Here is an 11,108-nt window from a genome sequence, read left to right as displayed (position 1 = left end):
GGCAGCGCCAGCCACACGGAACGCCTCCCCCACACGGTGCCGCACATAGAGCCGTGCCTTCTCTGCGCCCTCCAGCGCGGCAGGGATGTAAATGCTGGGGTAGAGGGCACGGCTCCTGTTCCACAGCCATCCTAGCTGGTCGTTCTGGGCATGGACGTCCGGTGGGCATTGGCCTGTGTAGTTGGAGCTTAGAAAGTCATGATTGTAGCAGTCGGGAAAGCCGTAGAAGCCCCAGAGGCCACGAGGACGCAGTGCCTGCCCCAGCTGGAGGGTGCCCGCCATCCAGGCCTGTGCAGCGCTCTGGAACTGGACCTCGGCTACTGCCTCCACCTGAGGAGCCTGCCAGTGGGGGTGCCGCGCCTGCACCAGTTCGCGGGAACGCTGCCGGTAAATGTCCTTGGAATCCCAGTTGAAGGCCCAGCGTGGGCGCCATGCCTCCCAGTCAATGACTGCCAGCCCTGCGAAGTCGGGTTCATCTATGGTGGCCAGGACGTCCTGGAATGTACGAGCCAGGTGGGTTTCCAAGCTGGCGTTCTGAGGCAGGCCACCAAACACGGGCTCCCCAGCAGCCGTATAGTAGGGGTACGTGCCCAACTCGGAGCTGTAGAAAATGGTCATGTCAGGGCCATGGAAGGTCTGCCCCGGGTTGACGACCACATCGAAGACACTGACGTCCACGTCCACACCGTGGCTGTCCAGGCACCACTGGGTGTTTGCGTTCCAGATGGTGGTGAAGGGTTGGCTGGGTACCACGGGAACTGTGAAGCCTCGAGCCGTGTGGAGCAGGGTCATGGTGAGGGCGCAGATCCAAAGCAGGAGGGCTGCCATGGCTCAGAGCAGGTCTCGGGGAACCTGGCCAGGGGAGGCAGGGCTGGTATAGTGGCCCAGGCTTCGGACCGTCTGAGCCCTGCTCAAGGTGGGCGGCTGAGCCCCTTGCTCACAGGTCCACCCCACTTCCTGTTTCATTAAACATTGACCTGCAGGGCTCAGGAGGGCAGAGGGCAGAGGAGAGGCGTGGAGGGGAGCACAGGCACTGCAGAGCACATCCCAGCTGCCAGGCCTCTGCCATCTGCATCACGTGAGCTGGGCCCTGGCCCAAACTTGCCGGCACCCTCCCCCCCCTTCTTCCTCAGGGGCCACTGAAGCCGTGACTGCTCTTCTGGGAAGGGTAGTGAAGAGCCAGGCCTCCTCCCCAGGCTGACCAGACTGAGTCGGGGGAGGGGTTCCTGTCTCTGCCACTAGAAATCTTGGCCAGCCATTGGAGCAAGAAATATCAGCGACAAGAACAGGTCAGCCAGCCCTCCTGTACCCCTGCCAGTCTGCCCGCTCATCCCTGCTGACCTCAGGGCTGAAGGCCTCCAGACTTCCTGACCCAGGGCGGGGGCCTAGACAGGACCTGGCCAGATTCTGCTCCTCCAGTGAGGTCTCAGAGGCACCATGGACTCCTAGAGGAAGAGGCTGGAAACTGCTTTTGTAGGGGTCACCCCACCCAGTCCAGGGGCGGGCAAAGGGGTGGGCCCTGGATTGGGAGTCCAGGCCAGAACGCAGAGCAACCTCCACACCCCCAGGAGTGTCCTTAGTGGGGTGGGGCTGGGTCAGCAGCGCCCCTCCCACTTCATAAGCACTAGGGCAGGGCTTTGTGGCTTTCCCGGGGCTGGAAGGGTGGGCGGGGCGGACCCAGTTGGGCAGACTTATTTGCAGCGCTGGCCTCTGGGTGTCTCAGGGCTGCAAACTCAGCCTGGGCTTTCCCTGGGGACTACATTATGACATGGGTGGGCCTTAGATGCTGTGGCCTTTGTGGACCTCTTCCTCCTTAAAACATTTTAAAAAATATGTACAACTATGTTGATATAAAGACAAATATGGTCTGGACTGGGTTTGTTACATATTTTACATTTTGCCAGAGGGCGTGTGCATTTTCCAGAGAGAGATTGAGAGAAAGAGGAAACAGAGAAAGTACTTCGTGGGGCACCGTCATACCACAATCCCCTCCTCCATAGCTCCCTCCTTTAGGGATTTAGGGCTCGCACACACACAACCTGCATGTTTTTCTTTTTCTTGTATCATTTTGAGAGATTTTGCTATATGGCATGTGTGCTTGCTGGAGAGACAGAGAGACAGAAAGTGAGAAATCACCCCCAGGGTGGATGGTCACACCATAATCCCTTCTCCTCCCAAGTACTTGGACATGCATGCACATGTGCCCTGTGTGAGTTTTAAGGCGCTGGGTCTGGGGCTCGAACCGTGGTCAGCTATGTAGAAGTCCAGAGATGTAACCATTACACCATCTGCTTGTCCCACCTGTGAGTTTTTCTTTTTCTTTTAAAGAATTTAATTTTATTTATTCATTTTATTTTAATTTGACCAGAGAGAGAGAAAGAGAGAGAGGGAAAGTGAGAAAGCAAGCCACTGGGTCAGGGACTCGAACCATGGTCGACCATGTGGGAGTATCCAGCGCCTTAACCACACCACCTGCTGGTCCCCCTGTGTTTTTTGTCACCAGGTCTGGGATTCGAACCATGTGGTCAGTCATTGGTCAGTCATGTGGGATCTAACAACCTTTTTTTTTTTTTTGGAGAGGTTTTCGCTATAGGGTGGGTGTGCATGGCAGACAGACAGAGAGAGACATAGAGACAGAAAGCAAGAAATCACCCCCCAGGGGGGATGGTCACGCCGCATTCCCTTCTCCTCCATTCTCCTCTCGGGATCTTGGGCACGCACGCAAACGCGTCCGGCGTGAGTTTTAAGCCACCGGGTCCGGGATTTGAACCGTGGTCTACTACGTGGGAGTCCAGCGACATAGCCATTACGCTAATTGCTGGTTCCTGAGATCTAACGATCTTAATCCCCACACTACCAGCTGTACTATATGTTATTAAAAAATAAATACTTTTGTCTTCCAGTTTTTAAAAAAGTCTTAACTGGTACTGTGGCCCTGTGCCCATCGTTCCTAGTGGGGTACGTCAGCACTGCTTTGGGGTCTGTTTCTCAAAGGCCCTGTGTTCCTGACGCCGGGCTGTGTCATCACCCTTTGTGCACGTGCTGGGCCTGTGATTGTGTCTTTGTGAAGCCCCGGTTAGTAACCATCTGGGCCTCTGCACAAGTTCCAGGGGCATGTACGTGTGAATGTGGGGCCCGGTGCCTGGGACTGGGTGTGTGTGAGACCCTGCTGTCTCGGGGCGACGAGCCCCATGTCTGCACGACTCAGGTCTGACACATGCTGTCTGCTCCTCCGCAGCTGCACTTGTCGGCTGACTAAGAAGCTGGTTGCTGAGACTTGCTGGGAGCTCAGGCCCAGGCTTGCCTGCCGTGGTGGGTGAAGCTGCTGCCCGGGTCTGCAGCCTAGACGGGCCCTGAGCCACTGAACCCTATGGTACAGTGGCCCCGGGAGCAATGACAGCTGGCTAGCACCTGGGCTTGGTCCTCCAGGCTGGCTAGGATGGAGAAGCTGGCAGGGCTAAGGATGCTGGAGACTAGGCACGGCAGCCAAGCCCCGTGCCCAGGACTGAGCCACAGAGGCAGTGGTGCTGATTGTGTTCAGGAAGCAGGGTCCTAGAGTGATGACCGTCTGGGCCCAGGGAATCTGGCACAATTCTCAAGGGCCGAAGGGGCAGGAGAACATCGAGGCAGTTCCTCACCCCCTTGCACGGGCTCCCTGTGCCCCTGGAAACTTGGTGCTGTGGCTGGCACCAGCCAGGAGGCCAGCATTCTCCAGCTGGCCTCTGCCCAAGGGAGCTGCTCTGAGGGAAGAGCAGAAAGGAGCCGGTTGCCCGAGGCCTTCTCCCACCCCAGGGCCCTGGCCCTAGCCTGCTCCTGCCAGCTGGTCCTGTTGGGTCTTTTCCAGCAGAGCGTGTGTCTGCCCATTCTGGTGGTCTAGCCTGCCCACCGTCTGGCTCTGCAGAGTCCAGGCCTCTGAGCACCTTGTTCCTCATTACCTGGGCCTATTCGTTTTTTTTTAATCTTTTTTTTTTTTTTTTGAGAGTTTTTTGCTATAGGGCCCGTGCGCTCGCCAGAAAGACAGAGACAGAGAGACAGAAAGTGAGAAATCACCCCCCAGGGGGGATGGCCACGCTGCAATCCCTTCTCCTCCATTCTCCTCTCGGGATCTTGGGCACGCATGCACATGCACCTGACGTGAGTTTAAGCCACTGGGTCTGGGACACGAACCACGGTCGACTATGTGGGAGTCCAGCGACATAGCCATTGCACTAACTGCTGGCCCCAACCTGGACCTATTCCTGTCCCTCACCCACAGGACCTCTGGCTGTCCCTGAGCTGCACTTCCCCTGGAACTGTCTTCCTAGGGAAATGACCTGAGATAGACAGGGGTTTGTATGGGGCCGTGGCAGATGTTTAGGGATGGTAACAGCAAGAAGGGCCTCAACTGTGGGGGGTTACAGGTGCACAGAAGTGGGAAAGGCAGCGCCATGTGGGTCTGGATCGCTGAGCTGGGCAGTCACAGGTGTGGGTGGGGAGGTTCACAGGTATGCAGGGACCCATCTGTGTGGTCACAGGTGTGGGTGGGGTGACTCACAGGTGTGAATGAATCCATGTGTAATCATAGATGTGGGTGGGGTGGCTCACAGGTGCACACAGGTCCATGTGTGGGGAGGTCACAGGTGTGGGTGGGGTGGCTCACAGGTGCACACAGGTCCATGTGGGGAGGTCACAGGTGTGGGTGGGGTGGCTCACAGGTACACACTGGTCCATGTGGGGAGGCCACAGGTCTGGGGAGAAAGGTCACAATTCCTCCTTCCTGGCCCGCCCTCCCCTTCCTCAGTCTTCCTGACCAGCATGTGTGTCTCCTCCCTGGCCTGGCCTCTCCCCACCATGTCCACATGCCCCTTTGCCATGTGAACTCACCACCTCACCTCCGAGTGCTGCCGCCCGCCCTGCTGTCTACTCTTTGCCCATAGACAGCAGGGGGCACGAGGGGGTGTCTCTCGAGTTGTCCTCTGGCCAGGTCTGTCTCTCCAGCTCTGCATCCCTCCACACACACCCCTGGTCTGTGCGGCCACTCGGGCCACTCTCCCGTCAGTCACCTGCTTGAGCTCAGTGTCTCCCTTCACCTTGTCACCCCACGCTGTCAGTGTGACTCAGAGTGTGAACCCAGCACCCACCCAGCGCTTGTATGTGTGCTGGGTGACCGTCACCACCACCAGGAATCAGGCCTGGGGCTCCTCTAGGGCAACCCTGCTGTCTCTGCTGCCCCAGGCCCTGAGCCATGCTCAGCCTCCAACTCCATGTGCCAGGACGCTCCAGTGTCACCACCTTTGTTCCTTGTCATTGTGCTGCCCTTCAGTTTTCAAGACTCCATGTGGAAGCTCCTGGAGCCCCACCATCAGTTCTGAGGCCGGGGCCGTGTGGCAGCCGAGGACAGGGGTAGGGACGCAGCACAGGGCTGCTCTGAGTACTCCCTGCCACTTTCTCCTCTGGGCAGCGGGAGTGGCCATGTTCTGCTGCCAGGCTCAGCGAGCTTCCCCAGGCCCACCGTACATCTCCGCGGTGGGACCGGGGCCAAAGCTCACGAGTCAGCTCCCAATTCCCTGCCTCCCCGCCCCGCAGATTGCCGGCAGGGCTGTGACCCACACAGGAAGAGGTGTGCCCACTGCCCTGGGGGCCGGGAGTGGATGCCCGCATCTGAGGGAACAGCAGGGACGATCCAACATGGCAGGGGGGTGAGGAGGCTGGTACTGGCCCAGCACGAGGAGCCCCATCCTTCACACAGGTTGGGCGCAGCTCCCTTGACCATCAGTGCTGAGGCCGGGGCCGTGGGGCAGCCGAGGACAGGGGTAGGGACGCAGCACAGGGCTGCTCTGAGTACTCCCTGCCACTTTCTCCTCTGGGCAGCGGGAGTGGCCATGTTCTGCTGCCAGGCTCAGCGAGCTTCCCCAGGCCCACCGTACATCTCCGCGGTGGGACCGGGGCCAAAGCTCACGAGTCAGCTCCCAATTCCCTGCCTCCCCGCCCCGCAGATTGCCGGCAGGGCTGTGACCCACACAGGAAGAGGTGTGCCCACTGCCCTGGGGGCCGGGAGTGGATGCCCGCATCTGAGGGAACAGCAGGGACGATCCAACATGGCAGGGGGGGGAGGAGGCTGGTACTGGCCCAGCACGAGGAGCCCCATCCTTCACACAGGTTGGGCGCAGCTCCCTTGTGACCTATGGGGAAAGCTGGTCCTTGGTGTGAGTGCAGCATGGGTCCCTCCACCCCCAGGCCCCTGCCCAGCAGGAGAGCCACAGTAGGCAGCTTTGGGCCCCCCAAGTCTTGGAGAGCACATTTTATAGAGGAGAGGTCCCCAGAAGAGGGTTTCTAGAACAGCCCAGCTCCAACTTCATAGGAGATCCTGAGAGCTCTCTAACCTGCCCCTGGTCCAGTGCAAAAAGTCCAAGCACAGAAACAGCTGTTTTATATTTAATTTACAAAAGAGACCCCATAATAATAATAATAATAAACTATCCAGGGGCGGGGGAGTAGGGTCAGGCCCTCCCCAGCCCAGCCTCCTTCCCTTCTGGCTGGGAGGAACAGGGCCTCCACAGGGACTTCTCCCCCTTAGAACAGGGGGGTGAGAGCCGGTATGGATGCTCTGCCAGGCACCCGGGGGCTCTGCCCCCTTCCAGGCTCCAGTTTGCCCACCCCCTTCTGGCTCCTACATGCCCGGGAGAGCCCCCGGAGCAGCGGCCAGACCGCTTGGCTGCAGGTGGGAGACCCCTATGAGGTTCGGGTGAGGGTCAGGGCTGCCAGAGCCAGCAGGCCAGGAAGGTGGGGGCCAGCCCAGGCCCTGCTGGCACCACCACCTGCCCGCCGGCGGTCCCACTGGCACTGGTCCCCACCCCAGCCCAAGTAGCACTGGCAGTGGAAGTGTGTCTGCAGGTGGTTGAGGTCGGCCCAGCTGAGCTTCCCCTCGGGCTGCAGCTGCGGTTCACCAGGTGCGCGGCCGGGCACTAGACGGAAGCTCTTGGCGCTGAGGTGCAGGAAGGTGCTGGCACTGGGATTGCGGCGCACGCAGCGCCCGTGGCCATGGCACTGGGCCCAGCTGCAATACTGGGTGGCCCAGGACACATTGACCACATAGGGGACCAGCAGCTGCGTCAGGTAATCCTTGAGGTACTGGCAGGTCTCCTGGGGGCAGAGGCCAGGAGTCACAGGTCAGGTCAGCTGCCTCAGTCCCCAGGCCCAGATGGAAATGGTGTCCACCCTATGCTGACTGGAGCCTTTGATTTTTTTTCTTTCTTTTTAAAATTTGCTATAGAGTATGTGTGCTCAACGGGGGAAAAGACAGAGAAAGTGAGAAATCACCCCACCGGGACAGATGGCCACACTGCAATCCCTTCTCCTCCATTGTCCTCTTAGGACTTTGGGGTACACACACCCAAGCAGATTTTCTTTTCTTTTCTTTTCTTTTTTTTTTTGGAGAGTTGTTTTTCGCTATAGGGCGCGTGCGCTCGCCAGACAGACAGAGAGAGACATAGAGACAGAAAGCGAGAAATCATCCCCCAGTGGGGATGGTCACGCCACAATCCCTTCTCCTCCATTCTCCTCTCGGGATCTTGGGCACGCATGCACACGCGCCCGGTGTGAGTTTTAAGCCACCGGGTCTGGGACTTGAACCACGGTCGACTACGTGGGAGTCCAGCGACATAGCCATTACGCTAACTGCTGGTTCCCAAGAGATTTTCTTTTTTTTTTTTAAAGAGAGAGATTTTTGCTATAGGGATGGCCACTCTGCAATGCTTCTCCTAGCACACACACCCTAGAGCAAAAAACTAAATAAAAAAATGGATGTGCAAGTGCACACACACGTACATGTGCCCAAACCCTCGGAGTCCCTGTTCCTGTGGAGAAAGGGTGGGGACAGAGACTGGTGCCCAGCTGGGCAGGCGGGAAGGGTGGACTCACAGCTGCTCCTGGTATTTCCTCTTTCCTGGCAGCAGGGTGGGGTGCCCTCCTTTGTCAGGGCCAGGGGGGTGCCTCGGGTGGGAGGCAGAGGGGCCCGACTAGTTTTGCCCACCTGAGGTTGGCAGCCGAAGGCCCAGGCTCTGCCTGGCCCTGCGTCAGGCCCTGCAGCATGGCTCTGCAGCTGGGAGGGCCTCACTTACCGTGCTTGTCGTGTACCCTGCGTCGCCCCAGAGGATGACGCCGGCTGCGCCCAGGGCTGCGCTCTCGCCGATGGTAGAGATGAGGTCCATCTGTGGGAGAATGGGAGGTCACTGGGGAAACTGAAAGCAGAGGGTGACGGGGACAGCAGGGCAGGCAAGCCCCACAGCCCAGCCCTCCTCTTCTCATATCCAGGCAAGGGGTCCACTGTGTCACTTTCTCCCTAAATAAGGAAGCCCATTCCAACCTCTTCAGGCCTCAGTTTCCCAAGTCAAGGGCACAGCCGGGCTTAGGGTATATCTATCAGGACGGACTCCAAAGCAGTAATACCTGGGTCCAGGGGCTGGAGGGTGGGCCCATGGTAAAATGGGACCCTCTGAGTCCGACCACATGGGAAGGTCCTAGGTCCATATTCAAAGACCTCCCTGAGTATGCCAGCCATGTGCGTGCCATGATCTGGGCTGGCTGAAGCTGGTGGTTTGTGGCATTAAGATCCTGCAGCAGGGGGGTGCTCTCTCAGCTTCTCACTCATGAATAGACTTAAAATGTTTTTTTTTTTTAGAAATGGGGCCAGCTCCATGGCACAGCAGTAATGTACTGTTCAAGAGAAGCTGTATGCCTTCTGATGACTGTGGTTCGAATCCCCAGCCTGGTCAGCACAAAACAGGTCAGGTATGCACCTGAGCACCCAGGATCCAATGCGCTGGAGGAAGGGGGTCACAGCACGATCAGACCATGTGGAAGGTGCACACACACTCTCTCTCACATGTATGTACACATTTTATCATGATTATAATTTTTTTAGAAAGATTTTTGCTATAGAGTGCATGTGCTTGCTGGAGAGACAGAGAGAGACAGAGAGACAGAAAGGCTCTCTGACTCTCTCATCCCCAGGGGGGATGGCCACACGGCAATCTCTTCTCCTCCAGTCTCTTGGGATTTGGGGCACACATGCACACACACCCAGGTGTGAGGTTTAAGCTGCCAGTCAGGGACGCAAATTGCTGTTGGCTTCATGGAAGTCCAATAACATAACCATTACACCATCTGCCGGTCCCCTTATTATTATTTTAAAAAATTTGCTATATGGCACATGCACTCACCAGAGACAGAGAAAGAGAAAAAGGAAAAGTGAGAAAGCAAGCCTCCAGGTCTGGGACTTGAACCATAGTTGGCCATGTGGGAGTCCAGCACCTTAACCACCATGTCACCTGCTGGCCCCAAGGTAAACTTTTTAGTATATCCGTGCCTCAGCTTCTAATCTGCAAAATGGGGGCAACCGTGCGACCCTTGCACGGTTACAGAGTGCGACCCAAGGGGAGGTGGGGCAGCCAACGATCTACATCTGTGTGTTCCTGGAAAGAGGAGGAAGGCGGGTCCTGAAAAGCACATACCTCGCTGAGTCCAGTGAGTCTGCGGCTATAGGTGGGCCTGGTGAAGACATAGACTGGCAGCGCATGGTTGGCGTGGTGGGTGTGAGCCACACGCAGGGCCTCCTGAACACGGAAGCTGACAAAATTGCGGCCATGGGCGGAGGAAGCGAGCGTCTCATCCAGGTAGACGGACGGGAAGAGAGCCGTGCTCTCAGCCCACAGCCAGGCCAGCTGGTCGTTGCGGGCCACCTCCACGTCGGGGCAGCGGCCTGTGTAGCTCTCCCAGTTCTGCACGTAATCGTGATTGTAGCAGTCGGGGAAGAGGTAGAAGCCCCAGAGGTGCTGGGGCCGCACGGCCTTGACATAGCGCAGTGTTTCCAGCATGAACCATCGCGCAGCGAACTCAAACTCATACTGCGCCTGCTTGACCACGCGGTCAGTGGGCCAGTCCGGGTGACGGCTGGTCACCAGCTGGCGCGAGGCCTGGCGGTACACGTCCTTGTCCTGCCAGTTGCGCACCCACACAGGCCGCCAGTCCTCCCAGTCGATGACGGCCAGCCCCGCCGGCTCCTGGGTGCGAATGTAGTGCTCCACGCGCTTCTGCAGCATCTTCAGGTGCTCCCAGCGGCTTCCGTTCTGCGGCACGCCGCCATGCACAGACCTCCCCGCTGAATCGAAGCGTGGATACAGGCCTAGGCGATCACGGTAGAAGATAGTAATGTTCTGGTTCACAAACCCCTCATTAGGTGAGGCCTGCACATCAAAGGCACTCAGGTCCAGGGGCACCTTGAGGCGGGGGCCGCAGTCCTGGGTGGGCACATCCCACGCTACCACAAAGGGCCGGCCCGTGAAGATGGGTGGCGTTGTGGGCTTCAGTTCCATGGCCCATGCCACCGCCAGCACCAGGGCCAGTGTGATGGTGGGGCCTGGGCCTGCGCGCATGCTGGGGACTGCAGGAAGTGTCACCTGCCTGGCACCAGCTCAGGAACTGGAAGAAGGGTGGAGAAAGAACAAGTCAGTCTAGAGAACCCTAGAGGTGCCCACCTCAGGCCCAGCTAGTGGGCACAGTGTGCAGTGCTGTGTCCTTGGCGGCTCAGACCATAAGTGGCTATAAGAGGTTTGAGATCACAGGCCTCTGAAGGGCAGGGAGACGCACCAGGGGCTCCCTGCCAGGAGCATGGGCTCCTTCCTGGAGCAAGGAGCCCATGACTGAGCAAGAATCTGTTAGGTCTGTGATCCTTCTGAGAAGTGGATGAAGTGGGCTCTGACCGGCTGCCAGAGCCACAAACATCCCTGTATTCCTTCCAGTACACGTTTCAGAAAGCCCTGAACCCCTGAGGCCCAGCCCATACCCAAGAAGAACCCAGAGAAACGATTTAGATAAGGCAGGGCACACCTCCTACAAAGGCCAGGAAACTGGAAGGAACACAGCCGCGAAACTCCACGAGTTTAACAGCCGCCCAGCAGCAGAGCGGGGCTGTCAGGACTTAGTCTCCTGCACACTCTCGCAGGCGTGGTGGAGGCCCGGCGGGGACAAAGGGGCAGCGGACCTCCCACGGCGGAGCCGGCCCACCGGCCTTTCTCTCCATAGCCGCCGGAAAGCGCGCGCACCCGCCCCTTGCCCCATCCCGCCTGCCC

The 11,108-nt window shown here is 58.3% G+C and overlaps 2 protein-coding genes across 4 annotated transcripts in view; both read right to left on the bottom strand.

Annotated features, from left to right (window-relative positions):
• The window catches only part of HYAL1 (hyaluronidase 1), a 3,884-nt gene extending 2,366 nt beyond the window's left edge, over positions 1–1,518 (bottom strand). Inside the window, exons 1-2 of one of the 2 annotated variants that reach the window (XM_014584499.2) lie at positions 1,342–1,518; positions 17–852 (exon numbers count right to left, since the gene is read on the bottom strand). In XM_014584499.2, the coding sequence (XP_014439985.1) occupies positions 17–828 (812 nt within the window). In that variant the 5' untranslated portion in view covers positions 829–852; positions 1,342–1,518. The other variant, XM_014584500.2, reaches the window with a different exon arrangement.
• A 4,869-nt stretch (positions 1,519–6,387) lies between these two features.
• Positions 6,388–11,108, bottom strand: part of HYAL2 (hyaluronidase 2) — a 6,204-nt gene continuing 1,483 nt past the window's right edge. For both annotated transcript variants that reach the window (XM_006169378.3, XM_006169379.3), the window contains exons 2-4: positions 9,492–10,458; positions 8,100–8,189; positions 6,388–7,122 (exon numbers count right to left, since the gene is read on the bottom strand). In XM_006169378.3, coding sequence (XP_006169440.1) covers positions 6,712–7,122; positions 8,100–8,189; positions 9,492–10,412 — 1,422 coding nt within the window. In that variant the 5' untranslated portion in view covers positions 10,413–10,458 and the 3' untranslated portion in view covers positions 6,388–6,711. The remainder of the gene's footprint in view (positions 7,123–8,099; positions 8,190–9,491; positions 10,459–11,108) is intronic.

The sequence above is a fragment of the Tupaia chinensis genome, unplaced genomic scaffold, assembly GCF_000334495.1.
Source record: "Tupaia chinensis unplaced genomic scaffold, TupChi_1.0 Scaffold147003_1, whole genome shotgun sequence".
Classification (NCBI taxonomy): Eukaryota; Metazoa; Chordata; class Mammalia; order Scandentia; family Tupaiidae; genus Tupaia; species Tupaia belangeri.
Note: the sequence above shows the minus strand (reverse complement) of the source record. Positions and strands in the feature narration are given on the sequence as shown.